The sequence below is a fragment of the Electrona antarctica genome, assembly GCF_951216825.1.
Source record: "Electrona antarctica genome assembly, chromosome: 17".
In the NCBI taxonomy this organism is placed as follows: Eukaryota; Metazoa; Chordata; class Actinopteri; order Myctophiformes; family Myctophidae; genus Electrona; species Electrona antarctica.
This window is the reverse complement of record NC_136798.1, coordinates 35,339,503-35,362,372: the sequence shown is the minus strand read 5'-3', so window position 1 is coordinate 35,362,372 and position 22,870 is coordinate 35,339,503. Positions and strand designations below refer to the sequence as shown.

At 44.4% G+C, this 22,870-nt stretch overlaps 1 protein-coding gene across 2 annotated transcripts in view; it reads right to left on the bottom strand.

The window, feature by feature from the left end:
• utrn (utrophin) overlaps positions 1–22,870 on the bottom strand; it is a 344,298-nt gene that overhangs the window by 270,052 nt on the left and 51,376 nt on the right. For both annotated transcript variants that reach the window (XM_079527087.1, XM_079527086.1), the window contains exons 10-22: positions 19,619–19,759; positions 17,253–17,366; positions 14,219–14,400; positions 10,765–10,915; positions 8,400–8,519; positions 7,861–7,962; positions 6,431–6,538; positions 5,722–5,901; positions 4,804–5,039; positions 4,243–4,369; positions 3,668–3,755; positions 1,375–1,631; positions 571–739 (exon numbers count right to left, since the gene is read on the bottom strand). In XM_079527087.1, coding sequence (XP_079383213.1) covers positions 571–739; positions 1,375–1,631; positions 3,668–3,755; positions 4,243–4,369; positions 4,804–5,039; positions 5,722–5,901; positions 6,431–6,538; positions 7,861–7,962; positions 8,400–8,519; positions 10,765–10,915; positions 14,219–14,400; positions 17,253–17,366; positions 19,619–19,759 — 1,975 coding nt within the window. The remainder of the gene's footprint in view (positions 1–570; positions 740–1,374; positions 1,632–3,667; positions 3,756–4,242; positions 4,370–4,803; positions 5,040–5,721; positions 5,902–6,430; positions 6,539–7,860; positions 7,963–8,399; positions 8,520–10,764; positions 10,916–14,218; positions 14,401–17,252; positions 17,367–19,618; positions 19,760–22,870) is intronic.

The following is a 22,870-nucleotide window of genomic DNA, read 5'->3' as shown; positions in this document are numbered from 1 at the left end:
TTTTTATTTAATTTTTACTTAGTTTTCCTCAGTGAAACAAGGTAGTTGACGGTCGTTTTTTTGTCATAGTTTGTCGACGGAATCAACACGGCTACAATGCTAATGCTGCCGTCTTTCCATGCCCATGACGACCTTGCCTACCAATCAATTTGTGCCCTTGGCGATTTTGACGAGTTTTTTACAATTTCTGGCTACAGGCGACCCTTTATTATACTAACCCTAGGCAGTTGTCGTTTCCGTAGGTGACGATTTCATTCCCCAATGGTGAGCGATGCAAAACTTTCCCCTCCATTCACTCCTGTTATAACCACGATCTTTAGCGGCGTTTTTTCTCTGAATCTTTTTCTCCATCCACGCCTGGATTGGCAATTAGGCGATATTTGGACCTCAAGTGAAAAATCTTAGCATATTAGCGCTTCTAGCAGCAACGAGCCCCTCACCTTTCCCATGGTGTTTCGAGAGCAGAGGGGGCTGGGCACAGAACGCAACAATGTTGTGCGCATCGTGCGCGGCATTGGAAAGAGTTTGAACGTGGCATTGAGGTTGTAACTCGGCGTTCGGTCGGTGTACCTTGGGCGATCTCTTGCTCTGTGCTCTGCAGCGTCTGCAGCGTGGAGGCGTGGTGGGCCGACACCACCACCATGTTGTCTCTCAGAGACGCCGTGGTTTCCTGCGAGCCCACCTCCGCAGACAGCTGCTCCAGCCGCGGGCCCAGGACGGAGAGCTCCGCCAGTCGAGACTGAGAGACACACGGGCAGAAAGGGAAGGAGGAGGAATCGGCTTGCATTATCATATTTATTTAATGACGTGAAGTGAACTGAAGCATAAGTGTCATTTTAGATTTTAACATTAGCTATTAAAATAAATAGTTCTAAAACGGTGAGACTATAATCTACACCTTAAATCAGTATATATCAATCCCAGGTGTGTGATTTCTTTCCACAGTGATCTGTAGCTGAACTAGGTATAGGGAGCGCTTGAATTACACAAATTTACCCGGATTTTAACCCATATACTGCCTCCTGCTGGACGCAGAGCCAACCGCAGACTGCCGAGGCTATTTCAATGCAGCACACAGTGGACTGACATCCTGTTTTGGGCGTCCATGTTTAATGCTACATAAATAGAGTCAATGCTAGCGAGCTAAAATTAAGCCATCCTTTAGGATCGTTAAAGAAGGAAAGGCCAAGCCAAAATAAATAATAAAAAAATAGAAATCAGCGATCCGGTTTGATATCAATAATAAAGCTTATCAGACGGAACATTACGCCAGAAGCAGTTGCTGGTTGGATTCCTTCTGACGGAATGTTCCGCCACAAGCCGTTAAACCGTTAAGCACGGCTCGGGCGCATGGGACATGGCGTTGAACGCTACCTGACAATCTCCAGCGAGGGCCTGGAGGTGGTCCTTGTCGTGTGACTGGACAGCGGGGGTGGTGGTGGTGGTGTCCACCAGCCACTGGTCCTGCTCTGCTAGGAGGCGGTCCAGCTCAGACAGCTGGGCGCTCCACTCTCTGAGCCGGGCCAGGATGGCCACCCGCTCAACGGATGCCTGCAGCTCCCTCAAACACACGTCCCACTGGGTCTGGACCTGATCGATGTCCGACCTCACCGCATCCACGCAAACACCCTCTAAAAAAAACGGACGGACGGACAGACAGACATACAGACATACAGACAGACAGACGATGGGAGGTAGGTCACATGCTGAAATGAATGCTCACGGACCTACCGTTCCACAACACTTGTGTTTTTAATAACACAAGTGTTGTTTTTGTTTGGTTTTGTTGTCCCCAGTGTTATTTTGCCTCCAATTTCTGTTGAGCTGTACTGTATTTGGTTTGGCAATCTGCGCCAAGTCATATCTGTTCTCTCTGATCAATAAGGACATGTGCGAGCTAGAGCAAAACGTACTGTAGCTGGAGCGGAAAAGTGGAGAACGGAGCAAGTAAATAAATGGAAACACAAAACGAATGAGGGAACAGAAATTATGAGGGGGGGAAAAAAAAAGGAAACGGAAAGTTGAAGCGTTAACCCATTCAGGCCTGACGTCGAATTTAAAAAAAAGTTTTCTAAATCATGACAATTTTCGGAAAGATTTGAGGCACATTTTAACGATTTTTCAAAAATAGCAGACCTACAAGCTCGTAGCGCGCCACTCGGTGGCGCGCTATGAGCTTGTAGATCTGCTATTTTTCAATAGCTAAATTATAACATAATGTTTAAAACACCAAAAGGGGTTCCCGCCCAAAATGGGTTAATGGTTAATGTGGTTAAACGCTAACGTGACATGGATGCGTTCCAGGTCTCAATGGGTTAATGGTCTCTGCTGGCGATGTGCACGCCAGGCCGTCCTGCCTCTCGAGGCGGTAAAGCACATTGAAACCACAGCGCTTATCCCATTGAGACCCGAGACCAGATCCTACTAAATGTCTTCTAAATCCTGAAAAGAAAATCTATTTTTCTATAGCAGTGGTTCTCAAAATATTTCATGTCAAGGAGCCCCAAAAAAATATATATATGTAACATGACCCCCATCGCAAAATATGTTGTTTCAAAACGTTTTTTTAAAGATGTGCACACCTTTTCACCGTTTTTTCAAAAATAGCAGATCTACAAGCTCGTAGAATAGATGCTCCTATGAGCTTGTAGACCTATTTTTCAATGGGTAAAGTTTAAATTAATGGTTAAAAGTGGTTAACGCGACACAGATGCGTCCTCAGGTCTAAATGGGTTAAATGAAGTTAGCTACCTTGCAGACTTTTACTACCACAGTACTCTACCTGCACAAACACACCCAGAGGTTTGGTTCACAATAAGAAGAAAACAAAGGGTTAGGCCTGTAAATAAGAACCAAATACAGAACAGCCAGGGAAAAGTTGTAAAAACACCAATAAACACAGGGATGGGAGATTTCAGTTTGAGCCAATCACCACCACCTGTGATCCTGTGAAACACAGCATACGTTTGGATGCACTCTGGGTAGGGTAAAAACTGGGTAGGGAACGTCAACTACTTAAAACGCTCTATAGGTCTTAGAGAACCGGACTTGAGTTACGACTTCGGTTTTGACGGCTTTTTTTTTTAATGTCTACACCAGATCTCTGCCAAAAATAGCCGATGTACAAGACCACAACGTGTCGCATTGCGACACGTTGTGAGCTTGCACATCGGGTATTTTTTGGTGAATGTTTCCCCCAGAATAGGCATGATGATTAGCTGGTGGTTAGGTGGAAACTTTGGAAAGCGAAACATCATTGGTTCTCAAAGTGGGGTCCGGGGACCCCCAGGGGTCCTTGAGGGAGGTCAAGGGGGTCCCCCAGCTAAATGGATAGTTAGGAACCAAATGGATCCTCATGGGTCTGTAACTCTGAGAGTGTACAAATAGAACGGTTCCATTTGCAAATCTGGGAGTCCTTGAAATGAAAATGTTGAAAATCACTGCAGGAGCCCTAGAAATGTTCTCTTATGGGGGTCCCTGGCATACGTTTTCAAATGGGGGTCCGCGAGCTAATACGTGTCAATGTGGGGGTCCTTGACATGAAAAGGTTTGAGAACCTCTGCGATAAATTATGTACAGTAATATATTTATGCATAAATTGTCTTCTAGCACTCGGATGCAACCGTCTCCCATCTCAGCATCAACCGACCGTGGCTTTGTGCCATACCTCTCTCCAGCTGCTCCATCAAGCTCCGGCCTTCCTGGGTCACCTGAGCGACAGTGGCTTCCTTCGCCGATAGCTCCATTTCCAAAGTCTAAAGTCAACGGACAGTAGATGGTTACGTGTGAAGCCCAAACCACACCGATGCAACTACTAACAAATATTTACACTTTAGGCATTTAGCAGACGCTCTTAATCCAGAGTGATTTACAGTAAGCAAGAAAACCACATGGTAATACATCAAATACATAATAAATAGTCATCAAGAATCGTACGTAAGCTAAGAACCTAACATCTAGTTTAATATTGCCGGCCGGGTCATACCAAAGACTCTAAAAATGGGACCCAGTGCCTCCCTGCTTGACACTCAGCATCAAGGGTTGGATTGGGGGTAAGTCCCTGCGTCATACTAGCGTCATATCCAGGGGGTGTACTTGTACACCCCCTGTGTCAAGCTGCCTCACGCTACAGAAACATGGCTTGGCAAGGCTACTGACTTACTTGTGTTCAATCATTGCCGAAAGCTATATATGTAAATTAAACAGTCATCTATCAGTTATAGAGTCTTTCTGAAAGCTTACCTTTAGCGTGTCCTGTAGCAGGAACGTGGCGGCTGTGCTCTCAGGGTGTGCGGCCGTGGCCAGGCCCTGCGCGGAGGTCTTCCATGTAGCCATCCACTGCAGCAGCTCACGGACGTTACTCTCCAACCTGCGCGGCGCAGAGACGTGCGTACATGCACGGCAGTGTGAGGCATTTGTGCTCACTTATCTCTAGACTTTATCCAAGAGATAGGGTGAACTATACACAGTATGTGCCCTAAATGAATGAGCGTGTGTGTGTGTGTGTGTGTGTGTGTGTGTGTGTGTGTGTGTGTGTGTGTGTGTGTGTGTGTGCGCGTGTGTGTGTTGTGTTAGGGCTTTAAGCAACTAGTCGACTATTTAACTAGTCGACTAGTAAATCCACTAGTCAACCTTTTTGGTACAGTTGACTAGTTGATAAGAAACAAAAAAAAACAATGTACAAATATTTTTTCCAAAAAACATATTTTACATAATAGGTAGTTAAACAACTAGTCGACTAGTAAACTAGTCAACTAGTAAAAATGACTAGAAGTGAATGCCCTAGTGTGCGTGTGCACGTACACTCGTCTGACTTCCATATCCGTCTCCACCAGTCGTCTCTTGGGGGGAGCAGGCGGGGACAGCTCCTGGTCGTCAGCCGTCGACCATTCCTGGTGGAGGGCGGTGGTCGTCTTCACCGTCGACCATTCCTGGTGGACGGCGGTGGTCGTCTTCCTCACCGTTGTCACGTGAACCGTCTCCATGGCCTCGTGCTCTTCCACCTGGGTCAGCCCGGCGTTGGTCACGGCCTCCGTTACCTTGGCGGTGAGTTTAGAGCAGCCATGATGTCAAATACAAATTGTAAATTGCGTTGAAGTACGCAAATGTAGCAGTCGGTAGGCCCGTCACAATTAGCCCTGGGCTAAGCCCCACCCACTCCACTCTGCGATGGCAAGCTGTCCTTCTCACCCATTGAGATGCATGTTAAATGACGGGATTTCTCCATATAAATAATCGATCGTTTGAGTAGCAAGAGCTTCAAAATGTATTCTAAACCTAGTCAACTAGGCCTGCATTAGGCTACGCACTGGACAAAATGTGCATGTGGGACATTATTTCAATAAACTAGAAATGCGAGGAAATCTTAGAGGGAGAACCAGTATCCAACTCAATCAACTTATGACCGTCGCGACAGGCGTTTTCATGTAATCAACGGTAAGACGTTACTAACGTGATTAGTATTATTGCCATCACCTGGGTGGGTCTAATTAAGGCTAATTATTACACAAGAATCGCTTGATATATATCTCACACACACACACACACACACACACACACACACACACACACACACACACACACACACACACACACACACACACACACACACACACACACACACACACACACACACACACACACACACACACACACACACACACACACACACACACACACACACACACACACACACACACACACACACACACACACACACACCTGGAAGGAGCAGTCCTCCAGCTGCTGGACCAGGTTGTCCCATCTCAGGGTGAGCTCCTCCGTCTCGTCGTCGATCTGGGCTCCCGCCTCGGCGCTCCGCAGCAGAGACTTCACGTCCTGCCCCGCGTCCGAAAGCTGCTCCAATGTCCTCCTCTTCTTCTCCATGTCCTCCTTCAAGGTCTATGGAGGGGTGGGTGGGGGTGTGGGGGGGGGGGGGGTGTATAGAGTAGAACATTGGCAGCTCGATGAAAGCGTTCTTTTTCTAAAATGTTATTTAATACACACTTCCAATACAACGGCCTGTTAAAAACATGTGTCATTACTGAAATTAAAGCATGTTTATATGAATTAATTAATTACCGGTATTTTATTTAAGTGTCTTAATTTAAGCTTTTATTTAAGCTTTTCAATTCATACAGTTACAATTATTCAGATATACCCTTCTAATTACACTGGTTACCGGCATTGCCTACAACAAACAAATTCAAATACAACAAATCAAAGCAAAACACAACATAACAAAACATAACTTAACATACATATCCCTCACTGGCTGTACATGGCTTTTTTTCCTAAGGTCCTAGGCCCTTTCTAGATGATAAATAGATCTTTTTCAAATAAGCGGTTGATGAGTTTATTCGTGCAAGAAATACTAATGTTTAAAACATACTATGCAACCACATCAATGTGAACATTCAGGTCTACTTACAGCTAATCGATGGACATTAGAATTCAGTTCACTCGGGTCCTTGAAGTTGCCGGTCTGGACTTCACTCAAGGCCGACTCTGTCTCTGTGAGCCAGGCTTTGAACAAGCCCTGCACAAGACAAGGGTAGGAGGGAGACATATAAACACGTGTGGTTGACCAAATAACTAGCGCCACGACCACAGGCTAACAGGGCTAGTTGTGTAAAATACACACATTTGTAAGGGGCCCGGAAATGAGAAAGCAGGCCAGCGCTATTAAATTACATGGATTTCATACTTAATACAGACAGAAAAAAGACATTTTCAACTAAAGCAGCAGTGTGCACGTTACAGTTGGAGGCCATCGATATTGTCCTTTTCTTTTTGCTGAGGTTTGCATGATCTGCGCAAAAGGACAGTTAACCCATTTTGGGCGGGAACCCCTTTTGGTGTTTTAAACATTGTTATAATTTAGCTATTGAAAAATAGCAGATCTACAAGCTTGTAGCGCGCCACCGAGTGGCGCGCTACAAGCTTGTAGGTCTGCTATTTTTGAAAAATCGTGAAAATATTTATTTCAGAAAACTGGAGGATTTAGGATTTTTTTTAATTTTGAGGTCAGGCCTAAATGGGTCAAATGATAAGGGACAATATCGGTGGCACCCAACTGTAAATGACATGGATTTCATACTTAATACAGACAGAAAAAATACATTTTCAACTAACGCAGCAGTGTGCACGTTATGATACTGTAAAGGCCTATTCATACTCCAGCTTTAGGTGATAAGGTTAGTAAAAACAGAGAGATGTTTTGGGGTGAGCGGTGAGTTGCTTATCACCGCGGCGTGACGCCATGATGTTGACGTTTTCGGTGGTCACCTTATCACCTTAACACTGAATAGGTCTTTATATTTCAATGTTCAATGGTCTTTCATAAGCTTTCAGGCAGTAAGAAATGAACACTGTGTTCTTCACTTTGTACCATCGCACAGAACCCGGGGACACGTTCTATGTATGCCAAAAGATAAGAGTAAATCCTCAGTGTTAAAGATGGAGTGCCGTGATTGTTGTACTTCTTTTCTGTTTTGTGTGTGTCTATGGTGTTAACATTACTCTAATAGACCCCCATGTGTGGTAATAATATTGAAATATGTGTTCCCTGTGTATTTTCGGTTTCTTCCTGAAAGCTGAAATCCTTGCGGCCCAATCGAAAATACACCATGTTTTTCACCAAATGCCCCCGTAATGGTCCATGCGGTATGTTCAGAGTTAACCACTTTCATTCTTATTTTGGTCATGTCAGTATAGGCAATCTTTCAAAAATAGCTTGTAGATTGGCTATTTTCGCCAAGTGAAACCAGTATGAAGTGTGTGAGTGCGTGCGTGCGTGCGTGCGTGCGTGCGTGCGTGCGTGCGTGCGTGCGTGCGTGCGTGCGTGCGTGCGCAGTCTACCTGGTCCTCTTGCAGCTGCAGCCACACCATTAGTACCTCCTGCAGCTTGTTCCACCTCTCCTCTGTCCAGCGACACACCGCTGCCCAGCGCTCACCCAGAGACTGAAGGAATGACCAAGGAGAACAACAAACTTAGACTTTTCAGATTTTTTTCTTGTTGTGAGCTTGTTGATTTTTAAAGACTCCCCCATAATAAGGATGCTGGGTTTTTAAAGTGGTTATAAATTACCTTGAAAAGAAAAAAATAGGGAGGGTAAGTAGCTTGTTAAAAATGTCCGCAGAGGGTGTAAATCTCAAAACTAGTTTAGCAGCTACAGTAGGAAAAGATGAATCACCTTTGGTTTTCAGTTTAGTGGGGGGTGGGCAGTTCGGGAGACCTAAGGGCCCTTCTGGGCACATAACGTGGGAGCAAGTCAGGTAACCCGGGGGCTCTTAAAGTGAGCACCACGACTTTAAACTGGACCCTGAAATTAACAGGAGGCCAGTGCAAGGAGGCCATACAGTATGTATATTCCCCCAGCCCCAGGCTGAGATCTTACTTGTAGTTGCTCCTCCAGGGCAGCGGTGGCGCTCTCACCGCTGTTCTCATCCACCACCACTACCATGTGCGTTAGAGAGTTCACCTTCACCTGCTCCGCCTCCAAGTCGTTTTGAAGCTCCTGTGCCACAAACAGAAACATCATGATGAGCAGGCTCATATTAACACATTGAGAGCCCACGCAAAACTGCCCAAAATCACTTTCACCTAGAAAATCCATTCACATTTTTTATAATTCAGCTGACTGTGGAGACACATGCTGGAACTTTTTACTTTGAAATGTTTTATAGTTTCTGAGTTATTTAATTTAAACGCCAAATGCATTCTCAATGGTGAAAACACAAACTTTGGCACCACGTGTTAAAAAAATATATATATATATCTTTTTTTTTTTCAAAGACGTCCACAGAAGTCTTGGGCTATGCACGTGCGGTAATACCCAGGACGTCCACAGACGTGTTGGTTACAGGTTAAATGCCGACAATTCACGGCCGTCTTTCAGGCTAGACTGCCGATGTGCACCTACCGCTGAGTTACTTGTCATGAAAAATCCACTTTAAAACGGTGTAATCGCTTGTTGTAGTGTAGAAAAGTATTCCATAGCGGCGATCACAACAACAGACCGGGCAGCGCACGGCTTCTTCCTCCGGCAGAGTCGCCATTGTAAACAATAGGGATTCAATTTCCCTTAACCAATTTCAAATTGAGGCCAGATTATACCAAATGTCTTCTAACAGTTTTCTGAAAAACTGTTAGAAGACATGTTTCTATATCAGTGGTTCTCAGTGGTCCTTGGCACGAAGAATTTGAGAACCACTGTCGTAAACAATCTTATTATTCAAAGTAAAAAAACCAACAAGAAAGGTTGTTCCAGGCAGCCTTACTTTGTGCTGGTCTATTTGAGTCTTGTATGGAAGCCTTACTTTGTGCTGGTCTATTTGAGTCTTGTAAGGCAGCCTTACTTTGTGTTGGTCTATTTGAGTCTTGTATGGAAGCCTTACTTTGTGTTGGTCTATTTGAGTCTTGTATGGAAGCCTTACTTTGTGTTGGTCTATTTGAGTCTTGTAAGGCAGCCTTACTTTGTGCTGGTCTATATGAGTCTTGTATGGAAGCCTTACTTTGTGTTGGTCTATTTGAGTCTTGTATGGAAGCCTTACTTTGTGCTGGTCTATTTGAGTCTTGTAAGGCAGCCTTACTTTGTGTTGGTCTATTTGAGTCTTGTATGGAAGCCTTACTTTGTGCTGGTCTATTTGAGTCTTGTATGGAAGCCTTACTTTGTGTTGGTCTATTTGAGTCTTGTATGGAAGCCTTACTTTGTGCTGGTCTATTTGAGTCTTGTATGGAAGCCTTACTTTGTGTTGGTCTATTTGAGTCTTGTATGGAAGCCTTACTTTGTGCTGGTCTATTTGAGTCTTGTATGGAAGCCTTACTTTGTGCTGGTCTATTTGAGTCTTGTAAGGCAGCCTTACTTTGTGTTGGTCTATTTGAGTCTTGTATGGAAGCCTTACTTTGTGTTGGTCTATTTGAGTCTTGTAAGGCAGCTTTACTTTGTGCTGGTCTATTTGAGTCTTGTATGGAAGCCTTACTTTGTGTTGGTCTATTTGAGTCTTGTATGGAAGCCTTACTTTGTGCTGGTCTATTTGAGTCTTGTAAGGCAGCCTTACTTTGTGTTGGTCTATTTGAGTCTTGTATGGAAGCCTTACTTTGTGTTGGTCTATTTGAGTCTTGTATGGAAGCCTTACTTTGTGTTGGTCTATTTGAGTCTTGTAAGGCAGCCTTACTTTGTGTTGGTCTATTTGAGTCTTGTATGGAAGCCTTACTTTGTGTTGGTCTATTTGAGTCTTGTATGGAAGCCTTACTTTGTGTTGGTCTATTTGAGTCTTGTATGGAAGCCTTACTTTGTGTTGGTCTATTTGAGTCTTGTATGGAAGCCTTACTTTGTGTTGGTCTATTTGAGTCTTGTATGGAAGCCTTACTTTGTGTTGGTCTATTTGAGTCTTGTATGGAAGCCTTACTTTGTGTTGGTCTATTTGAGTCTTGTAAGGCAGCCTTACTTTGTGTTGGTCTATTTGAGTCTTGTAAGGCAGCCTTACTTTGTGTTGGTCTATTTGAGTCTTGTATGGAAGCCTTACTTTGTGTTGGTCTATTTGAGTCTTGTAAGGCAGCCTTACTTTGTGCTGGTCTATTTGAGTCTTGTAAGGCAGCCTTACTTTGTGTTGGTCTATTTGAGTCTTGTATGGAAGCCTTACTTTGTGTTGGTCTATTTGAGTCTTGTAAGGCAGCCTTACTTTGTGTTGGTCTATTTGAGTCTTGTAAGGCAGCCTTACTTTGTGTTGGTCTATTTGAGTCTTGTATGGAAGCCTTACTTTGTGTTGGTCTATTTGAGTCTTGTATGCTTCCAGGTGTCCTGCCGTGGGCTCCGTCTCCATCCTCCTGATCCGCTCCTCCGTCTGCGTCAGCCAATCAGAGAGCTGCTGCAGCTGCTGCTGCTGGAGATCCATCAGGACCTCGTGGAGTCTAGAGGATGACGGAGGCAAGGATTAAAGCAAAAGAGAGACGACAGTAAAGGTTGTTGATGAGACAAGGAGTGAGTTACCAAGAACAGAGAGCAAGGAAATGGAAGTTTGGTAGATTTAGAGAGAATGAATGAACGAACGAGAGAGGGAGGCGTGGGGGCTAACTTTGAATACTTTGGGAGATAAAGGCCTAACTTTGTCTCTCCCGCAGCAGAGCACGAGCTGACAGCCAGCCAGTTCAATAAGCTTTACAATCAACTGACATTCAACTAGATCAACACATACACATTCTCCGTGCACACACTATATCATCAGGAATATTGCCTCGTAGCAGCAGACAGATGACGGGCTGGACGCAGACCGATCTCACGTAAAAATATGTAAATACAGTACTAATTGAAAATTGTAACTATAAGTACATTTACTTGCACTGTAAGTACTGTACTTAAGTAAACTTTTGAGTTATTTACTTTAATTCCACTTTCCAATACTTTTAGTTCTACTCCACTACATATATTTGAAAACATTACATTACTAGTTACTTTGTAGATTTCCGATTGTTACATAATACATTAACCATTTCGGCCATTTGAAAATAGCCGATCTACAAGCTCACAATCTGTCGCATCTTGCGAGCACGTAGATCTGCCACTTTCAAAAGAGTTATATTTTAAAACTTGAAATGGGACATTCTGCATAATGAGTACTTTTACTTTTGGTACTTTAAGTACATTTTGATGCCAATACATTTGGAATTCCGGACATTTACTTGTAACAGAGTATTTCCAGTATGGATACTTTCACTTTAGTAAAACGTAGTAGTTTTTCCACCACTGGCCATATAGAACATATCGGTGTACTGTAGGGCATTCACGTCTAGTAGAGACCAGCGGGTGGCGGATTTAGCCGCGGTTGCCGCGGGTGAACCGCAGTTTAGGGTGGATTAGGGTCAATTTATATTATTATAAATTAATATAGGATAAACCGCGGGTGAAATAATGCGGGAAATAAAGTAATGGCATAATAAAGTATATAAATATGCCGATGACCGCTGGATATGCTGTATGAAAATACGTCGCGAAAACGTGGACGGCGTGTTACCATGGAAATGGATATATACAACCACTACGTAACATTGGTGAACTGTCGAGAGAGTGGTGAGTGACATTGTTTGTACAAGTAGTATAAATAGCCGATCTACAAGCTCACAACGCGTCGCAGCGTCGCGTTGTGAGCTTGTAGATTGGCTATACTGTAGTGTATACGCTGGGCACAACGCGTCGCAGCGTCGCGTTGTGAGCTTGTAGATTGGCTATACTGTATACGCTGGGCGCTTCCCTGCGCAGCGGATTGCGGGTGGTGCGGATTAATAAATTGGATTAATTAATAAATTGCGGTCGGATAACGGGCGAATTATAATTATGCACATGCGGATTCGGGTGACAAAAAAGCTCATCCGCTGTTCTCTAACGTCTAGTCATTTTTACTAGTTGACTAGTTGCCTAGTTTACTAGTCGACTAATTGACTAGTTGTTTAACTACCTATTGTGTAAAAAATAAAATAAATTAAAAAAAATAAACTTTTTTTTTGTACATTGAAAAACTGTGTACATGGTGACTATAACTATAATCTACATCATCTTGAGGCCTACAAAATCGGGGAAAAAATAAAAAATAAAAAAAATAAACTTGTTTTTATTTATTTTCTTATCAACTAGTCAACTAGTACCAACAAGGTCGACTAGTGGATTTACTAGTCGACTAGTAAACTAGTCGAATAGTTGCTTAATGCCCTAGTGTACTGTAATGCATACTTCTCGTACAGCTGTACTATGCGAGTTGGCAGTAAATTAAGACTGATTCCCACCCTGTCTGTGTGCATGTCAGACGGTGCCGAGGCATCGCAGCGCTCACCACAGGAACTCCACTGCCTTAGGACTCGCTCAGCCGCGCCTCAAGCCTGCTGTTTTTTCCTGTGCACGCCTTGTTGCGACCGCGGGTCGCATTTACTATGGAATCCCGCATGTCCCGTCAGTGTGTCACACCAGGCAAGCCCCCAGGTCATCGTGACGTCACGTGACATCAGCCACCATATATGGTGCCCAGGTGAGCGTGACACCACGTGCCATCATCAGGGATGGATATGTCATAGTAAATGCGACCTGCTGTCGCAGTTAATCCCATATATGGAGATCCCTGATGTAATCCATATATGGAGATCCCTGATGTCAGCAACTCTACATCTGACCTGAAACCATTATATCTCCATATATGGAGCTGACCTTTTCTGACATTCCATATGTTGATCCTTCCCCATCCATCCTTCCTCTTCGATGTCTCCCTTTTGACTGATGCCTGTCCATTTAAACTAGACTGGCCTGCCCCAAAGTTATTAGTGCAGCCGCGCCCGACAGCCGGCGAGAACTAGAGTTCTTAACAGGCCTGAAAATTACCCATGCCCATGCCAAAGCGCCAGCGCTCGCCCAGCAGTATGCAGTCACCCAGGCGGATGCGTGCACGCAGGGCGGCCAATACAGAATTCATTCCATATGTTGATCTGACCACATCTGACCTCATCAAACCCTGTACACTCAAGACACTGCCACCCTTAGATCTCCATATATGGAGCCGACCTCTTTCCATTTTGATCTGACCTCATCAAACCCTGTACAATCAAGACACACTCCATATATGGCCAGTACAAAATTCATTCCATTATGTTGATCTGAACCCCCATGCCAAAGCATGCCAGCAGTCTGCCGTCACCCAGGCGGATGCCCTCAGGGAGTCTTACTGGTTAATGTAAATTATGAGCTCTTTTAGCTGCTATTTCATATTATACATATACATACATTATATATACTTTATATATACTTGCATCTTAATCCATTGAGACCTGGAACGCATCCATGTCACGTTAGCGTTTAACCACATTAACCATTAATACGTAGAACACGCATAATATATTGCTACAGTACTGGGACCGTGTTGCCAGATGGTGATGCAGTATGTACAGTGTAGCCCAATACCAGAACTAAATCAATAATGCATGAAATATCAAGACAACACTGCTGTAAAATAAGATAAGCCGTTTAGCAATATAATGGCCATGGATTACCATGTGACGTCAATAGATAGGCATATGTCAACAGAAATGTCATACACAGTACTGTGACAGCGCCTGATACATTTTCCAATAAATCACACCGTTTCTGTTCTCTGGGGGGGGGGGGTTTCAGGCCTAAATGTATGGTAACTGTCCGTGTGTGTGTGTGTGTGTGTGTGTGTGTGTGTGTGTGTGTACCTGGCCTGTCGGTCCATGCTGGCCACTCGGAGGCTCTCCCAGCGTGAGTTGAGGAGGGTCATCTGCTCCCTGATCTCGTCCTCCTCCTCCTCGGTCAGGTTACCCTGGGCCATCAGCTGGTTCCCTGCTTGTAGCACGTTACCCACACTGCTCTGGTGTGCTGTCAGCTCCATCATGAAGGCCTGGCGGGGGTTGAGAGTAGGTTTGGGCAGTTAGATTCAGACTCCTATGAGAGTAGGTTTGGGCAGTTAGATTCAGACTCACTCCTATGAGAGTAGGTTTGGGCAGTTAGATTCAGACTCCTATGAGAGTAGGTTTGGGCAGTTAGATTCAGACTCCTATGAGAGTAGGTTTGGGCAGTTAGATTCAGACTCCTATGAGAGTAGGTTTGGGCAGTTAGATTCAGACTCCTATGAGAGTAGGTTTGGGCAGTTAGATTCAGACTCCTATGAGAGTAGGTTTGGGCAGTTAGAGTAGGTTTGAGCAGTTAGATTCAGACTCCTATGAGAGTAGGTTTGGGCAGTTAGAGTAGGTTTGGGCAGTTAGATTCAGACTCCTATCCTCATTTCTAAATTTTAGCTAGACTCGTGCAGCACGACTGGGCTGTCCAATTCATTTGTGTTACTTGTTTTTTTTGCTACAAGATAGGGACTAAGTCTAAGTGCACTTTGATGTCTGTTTAAAGCCACAGGGTCTGGTCTACAAGTCTACACCACCAAGATACCCATGACCATGTACCCGTCTAAACGAAGTCCACTCTCACAACACCAGCGGGAGTTCAACAAACTGTTGACTACAGACTGAAGACAATACATATTTTCATGGAAAATAATGAGATTAGGATGGGTACCGGAAGTTTGGGAATCATTGGATAGGATCTCTACCTTCTGTCAGTGGTGGAAAAAGCACTCACATTATTACACAGTAATACAAAAGTATTGGTATCACAATGTACTTCAAGTACCAAAAGCAGAAAGTATTTTAGTAGTAGTTTTTAAATGTATATAATTATTTTGTAAATAGATCCATTTTCAAATGGCCAAAATGTATATAGGGCTGAAGTGGTTAACGTATGTTTTGTAATTATAATAATTAAAATGTAATCAAATAATTGTAGTGGAGTAAAATGACTATATTTGCCTCTGAGAGGAAGTGGATTATAAGTCAAAAGTACTGAAAAATGGAAATACTTCCGTAAAGTAGAAATATTCGTACTTGAGGAAATGTACTTTACACCACTGCCTACTGTACTTTCTGTACGGGGTCAAGGTGACAGTTTGCATAATGCAATACCAAAACGACTCTTGGGGCTGTATTTTGTGTCTTAAGTACCAGGTCTTATTACTTAACTTAAGACCTGGAGGCGTGATCAATGCCATTTGGCTATTCTGAGTGGCCAAAGAGCATTGACCACGCCTCCAGGTCTTAAGTTAAGTAATAAGACCTGGTACTTAAGACACGCAAAATACAGCCCTTAATGTCCAGTGAGAGGAGCCAGGTGACATGCTGGCCTAATACGGACGTTTCTAGAATATGCTGCACATTGGCACAGACGCTTGGCAACCTCTCATCAACATCTGGGTCCGTTTCTCCGCCCCGCCTATGGAAAACGTGCTAGCTGGCAAATAATACATAAATCGAGCTAACCTCGCCCCCTCTCTAACCCATTCTGGGCGGGAACCCCTTTTGGTGTTTTAACTAAGCATTATGTTATACTTTAGCTATTGAAAAATAGCAGATCTACAAGCTCGTAGCGCGCCACCGAGCGGCGCGCTACGAGCTTGTAGGTCTGCTATTTTTTTTAAATCGTAAAAAATGCGGCATAAATCTTTGAATATATATTCTTTCAGAGCGAACGTTTTTTTTTTTTTTACGTCACGCCTAAATGGGCATTCTGAGTCACCACAGTCGGAGTCCGCTTGTCCTCAGGGCTGTTGTCGGGGGACACACACAAACACTCTGGGTTGGTTCTTTGAAGAGGCCAATTGAGGCCAATCGCAAAACAGAAAAGAGGAGAGAGGGGGAAAGCTCTTCAGCTGGAAGAAAGACAAGAACTTAGGAGGAGCGAGCTTGCTTTTAACCCTTCAGCTAGATGAGCTGCGGTTGTTTTAGCTGTTGTGGTGAGCAATCAGCCAGCTAGTGAATTGAGTTATTGTCCTTTTTTTTCTCTCTCTCTCTCTCTCTCTCTCTCTCCCTCAGAGCGCTCTGGATGAGTAAGCATTTTCCAACTGGGCACTTGTTCTGAGTACATTGTTTTTGGACGTCGCTTTTTTTTTTCATCCTCTTGAAAAAGCTGCTCTTAAAGAGGCTTTGGGTATTTCGCGACCGGCTTTTCTTTTCTGACCTGGATTCCACACAGTAAACTCTCAAACATTCACATTTCAGCCAAGGGAGTGCAGCCTATTAAAGACCCATATAGCATGCATTTGTGCTTGCACCACGCACGCGCACGCACGCACGCACACGCGCACACGCACAATGAGCTAGGGCACAGTACGCCTCAGAGTGCGTTCCACTGTGCTCAACAGAATTCCTGGCATTCCCGACATGTACGGAGCATGTTCAATGGGACACCGGAGGCTCGTGTCTCTGAACATAAGCAGCATGAATGAACAATATATTGCCGAGCACTTCTGAAGGACAAAGTGTGTGTAGGTAATATAGCATAAACTTGTTGAGCTTGCAGATCTGCTATTTTTTTTAAATCGTGATAATGTGTGCAAATATTTGAATATATATTATTTCACAGCATCATTATCATATAATGTTTCTATATCATATAGAAACATATATCATATAGAAAACGGTCATGATTTAGAAGACATTTGTAGAATCTGGTCTCGGGTCTCAATGGCTTAATCTTTTGAAATAATATATCTATACAGGTATTTTAAGGGTAAGAAACAGGGGGGAAAATTAGATATTAACTCGCGACCAATAGAAATTGGTCCGCAACCTCAAAGATGGTCCCACTGTTTGGGGTTATTTATTTATTTATTATAATATTTACTAAACCGCGCTGGGCGCCCCCTACCTCGTGCGTGTGGAACTGCTCCTTGACGTCCTCCACGTCGTCGGAGACGTCGTCCTGCACGTGCAGAGCGTCCTCGGCAGACAGCAGCCACGTCAGAACCTCCTCCAGGGTGGCCTGGTGGGGGCAGTGTTGAGTTCATTATAATAATAGACAGCAGCCACAGAACCTCCTCCAGGGTGGCCTGGTGGGGGCAGTGTTGAGTTCATTATAATAATAGACAGCAGCCACGTCAGAACCTCCTCCAGGGTGGCCTGGTGGGGGCAGTGTTGAGTTCATTATAATAATAGACAGCAGGCACGTCAGAACCTCCTCCAGGGTGGCCTGGTGGGGGCAGTGTTGAGTTCATTATAATAATAGACAGCAGCCACGTCAGAACCTCCTCCAGGGTGGCCTGGTGGGGGCAGTGTTGAGTTCATTATAATAATAGACAGCAGCCACGTCAGAACCTCCTCCAGGGTGGCCTGGTGGGGGCAGTGTTGAGTTCATTATAATAATAGACAGCGTCAGAACCTCCTCCAGGGTGGCCTGGTGGGGGCAGTGTTGAGTTCATTATAATAATAGACAGCAGCCACATCAGAACCTCCTCCAGGGTGGCCTGGTGGGGGCAGTGTTGAGTTCATTATAATAATAGACAGCAGCCACGTCAGAACCTCCTCCAGGGTGGCCTGGTGGGGGCAGTGTTGAGTTCATTATAATAATAGACAGCAGCCACGTCAGAACCTCCTCCAGGGTGGCCTGGTGGGGGCAGTGTTGAGTTCATTATAATAATAGACAGCAGCCACGTCAGAACCTCCTCCAGGGTGGCCTGATGGGGGCAGTGTTGAGTTCATTATAATAATAGACAGCAGCCACGTCAGAACCTCCTCCAGGGTGGCCTGATGGGGGCAGTGTTGAGTTCATTATAATAATAGACAGCAGCCACGTCAGAACCTCCTCCAGGGTGGCCTGGTGGGGGCAGTGTTGAGTTCATTAATGTTATTAAATAACACAATTATTTAATAATAGACAGCAGCCACGTCAGCACCTCCTCCAGCGTGGCCTGGTGGGAGCAGTGGCAGGGTTGAGTTGGACAGCAACATTTACATTTTTAGTTTTAGTCATAGTCTTTGGAATGACACTTCATTTTGTTTTAGTCACCTGAAATGTCGACTAAAATGTATTTTGGTGGGCCTTGGTGGCGTCGGACTGGCAGATTTTACGCTTGATGAAAATAGCCGATCTACAAGCTCACGACCCGTCGCGCTGCACTACATTGTGAGCTTGTAGATTGGCTATTTTCAGCATGCAACCAAATACATTCTACTGGATCTCTTCTCCGCCAGTCTAGTTTTTATCCGTTGATGAAATTGTCAACAGGTCTTTTTTACGCCGTTTCCTCAGTCGACGAACATGTTTCATCATAGTTTTAAGGCCTATTCATAGTCCAGTTGTCGGTGAAGAGGTGACCACCGAAACGGTGCCTAGTAAAAACAGAGAGATGTGTTGTGTGAGCGGTGAGCACCGCAGCGTGACGTCATGTTGTAGTGACTATGAATAAATAAGGCCTCACGTCGACGAAACCAACACTACCTGGTAGCCGTCCAGGTCCACCTCCATCATCATCAAACAAACACTACCTGGTAGCCGTCCAGGTCCACCTCCATCATCATCAAACCAACACTACCTGGTAGCCGTCCAGGTCCACCTCCATCATCATCAAACAAACACTACCTGGTAGCCGTCCAGGTCCACCTCCATCATCATCAAACCAACACTACCTGGTAGCCGTCCAGGTCCACCTCCATCATCATCATGAAACCAACACTACCTGGTAGCCGTCCAGGTCCACCTCCATCATCATCATCATGAAACCAACACTACCTGGTAGCCGTCCAGGTCCACCTCCATCATCATCAAACCAACACTACCTGGTAGCCGTCCAGGTCCACCTCCATCATCATCATCAAACCAACACTACCTGGTAGCCGTCCAGGTCCACCTCCATCATCATCATCAAACCAACACTACCTGGTAGCCGTCCAGGTCCACCTCCATCATCATCATGAAACCAACACTACCTGGTAGCCGTCCAGGTCCACCTCCATCATCATCATCATGAAACCAACACTACCTGGTAGCCGTCCAGGTCCACCTCCATCATCATCATCATCATGAAACCAACACTACCTGGTAGCCGTCCAGGTCCACCTCCATCATCATCATCATGAAACCAACACTACCTGGTAGCCGTCCAGGTCCACCTCCATCATCATCAAACCAACACTACCTGGTAGCCGTCCAGGTCCACCTCCATCATCATCATGAAACCAACACTACCTGGTAGCCGTCCAGGTCCACCTCCATCATCATCATGAGACCAACACTACCTGGTAGCCGTCCAGGTCCACCTCCATCATCATCATGGTCAGGCTGCCGTCCGCCTCGCCCTCCGTCTCGCTCGGCGTCTCGCTCCACGTCTCGGCCCGCGGACTGCCCACCGCTTCGTCCACCTCTGACACAGCGACACCCTGGGAGACGAGAGGATTTGATTTATTTGATTTGATTTAGCACAATAAAAAAAAAAAAAAAACATACAAAAAAGGAAAGTGCTTAGGAGGAGGCAAGAAGCCTCAACCTGCGTGCAACAAAACATTTAAAAACATGATTAGAAAACAAATCACATGATTGCACAGAATAAAGAAAAGGTCTAGTGCAGGGGTTTTCAACAGGTGGTCCGTGGACCACTGGTGGTCCGTGGAGGTATTGCATGTGGTCCCTGGCTATGCGTAGTAATGTAGGATTTGTTGATTTTATTCATTTTCTTTCCACTAGTTGAGTAGCAGTGAACTAATTGACCTATGATGCCTGTCCATGTAGTCATTTACCGACAAGTTGGGGGTCAATAAAAATTCAACAGAAAAAGGGAGTTAGAATCTCAAGAAGGGGAAAGCACTGGATTGTCTGGTTAAGTCATTATTATTAGGAAATTATTAGTAATCAATGGTTGAGAAACGGTGGGATGCAAGTTTTACAAAAGCACTAAACTCCCCACTCAACTCAACAGTGGTCCCTAGGTTGATTCTAAGTCAGGGTGGTGGTCCCTCGTTCACAATCAGTTGACATTTGAAAACCCCTGGTCTAGAGAATTGAAAAAACTTGGAACCCCTTTTGGTGACAGCATTATGTTATTCTTTAGCTATTGAAAAATAGCAGATCTACAAGCTCGTAGCGCGCCACCAAGTGGTGCGCTACAAGCTTGTAGGTCTGCTATTTTTTAAACGACTGACATACAGTAGAAACATAGCTTTTTCAGAAAACTGTCAGGATGTAGAAGACATTTTTAGAATCTGATCTCAGGTCAAAATGGGTTAATGACAGCATGAATACCAGTAGTGTAAAGTAAAAAGTACATTTACTCAAGTACTGTACTTAAGTACAATTTTGATTTGATTTGTACTATACTTGAGTATTTCCAATTTACATTTACTTCTACTCCGCTACATCTCAGAGTAAAATAATTTACTTTTACTTCACTACAATAATTTCTAAACTTTAGTTACTAGTTACTTTGGAGATTTTAATTTAGATTAGACTCACTTAAGGTATACAATGTACAACACATGTATACCTGCAGAGATATCGCATAAGCCCCTTTGGCTTCTTGCCTCTTCCTGGCACATTCTACCTTTTTATTGGATTTCAAAAACGGTACAAATCAAATCAACCCAATGTGATGCATCCCTGATGATGTAACCTAGAACATGTTCCCATAACCCATACACCAAAACAAAACAAACAGCAGACTGCCTTTTAGAAAAATGACACCCATGCAAAAGGCTGTGTTTATGATTGTCATCACACACACACACACACACACACACACACACACACACACACACACACACACACACACACACACACACACACACACACACACACACACACACACACACACACACACACACACACACACACACACACACACACACACACTAGTAGAGGCCTGGACTTGGCAGGGAGGAAGCTCTGCCCAGCCCCGACAAAAAGAAAATAGCATGCTAAAAGGCACCAGACACTGGGAGGTGTGCCCGTGGTGGTGGCCGGCTGGGCAGGTCAACTCTCATTCCAGGAATAGCTCTGAAGTGCACAAACACATAGTGGCAGTCTGGGTGAGGCTGGTTCACTCACGTCACGGCGATGAGGAGTGCAGTTGCTTCAGAGAAACAGGCACGGGGCTAAAGGACTTAGCAACGGGTGCAGGCATGCGTTTTCTGACATACCAAGAGTCTGAGCGTCATTATAGTCTGACTCTCTACCCAAACGCTCATCCTTAAACCAGAAACCTAACCAGCTCGTCCTTAACCCATTTAGGCCTGACCTCGAAATTTAAAAAAAAAAATCTTCTAAATCCTCCAGTTTTCTGAAATAAATATTTTCACGATTTTTCAAAAATAGCAGATCTACAAGCTCATAGCGCGCCACCGAGTGGCGCGCTACGAGCTTGTAGATCTGCTATTTTTCAATAGCTAAATTATAACATAATGTTTAAAACACCAAAAGGGGTTCCCGCCCAGAATGGGTTAAACCAGAAACCTAACCAGCTCGTCCTTAAACCAGAAACCTAAACAGCTCGGCCCAGACTCTTCTTCAACAAAGATGGCGAAAGCAAATATTCTTTGTTCGGTACTCATGCAATAGTATGGTACAAAACACTGAAGTCCTTAAACCAGAAACCTAACCGCACGCCGCCGACACAACGCATGTCGCGGACGCAGCGCATGTCGGGAGCAACGGGCGATTTGCGCATGTCAGACTTTTGGTATGTCGGATAAACGTCTGCACACCGTTGCAACCAAGTAGGTGCTACAGTTAGAATAAAATAATAATAATAAAAAAAAGTTTAAAAAATAAAACATTTGCGCTGCTATATAAAGTGAAGTCTCACATATCATGTGCCGTAAACCTAAAACTTAAAGTGGAGTTCGGAAGGAGTGTACTCCAAAGTGCTGTGGGCTTGGAACAACTTTGTTTTAACCTTCATCCAATCATGGTTCATGGAGTGCTTAAGCTTGCTCCATGAACTAAATCTCAATCCATTTGAAGGAGGAACTAAATACAGACTTGGTACATGCGACATGGAGACACAAAGGCTTCTGGAAAAGACACAGAACTTGTCATGTTTTCCATTTCTCTGATATAAAAAAAAAAAAAAAAGATGAAATTAAATTCTAAATTTGAGTGGAGATTAAATGAAGAGGAGATAATGATGTTTGCAGTTGCCCGTGCCAAGCCATGCAGAGTGCAGAGATGAGAGAAATGTGAATAGATCTTCTGATTGCCACGAGTCAAACGGGCCTTTGTTTTCCAAGGACTGAAAGGAGACCTAGGCCCTCTGTGCAAGGAGCTTAGGGAAAAGGTCATCCGCAGAAAATATTCCATGACATTTAGCCATTTTTGGAGGACGCAAACCCAACAAAACTCTGGACCTCTTTGTTAGCAGAGTGCAGGCCCAACACACACACACACACACACACACACACACACACACACACACACACACACACACACACACACACACACACACACACACACACACACACACACACACACACACACACACACACACACACACACACACA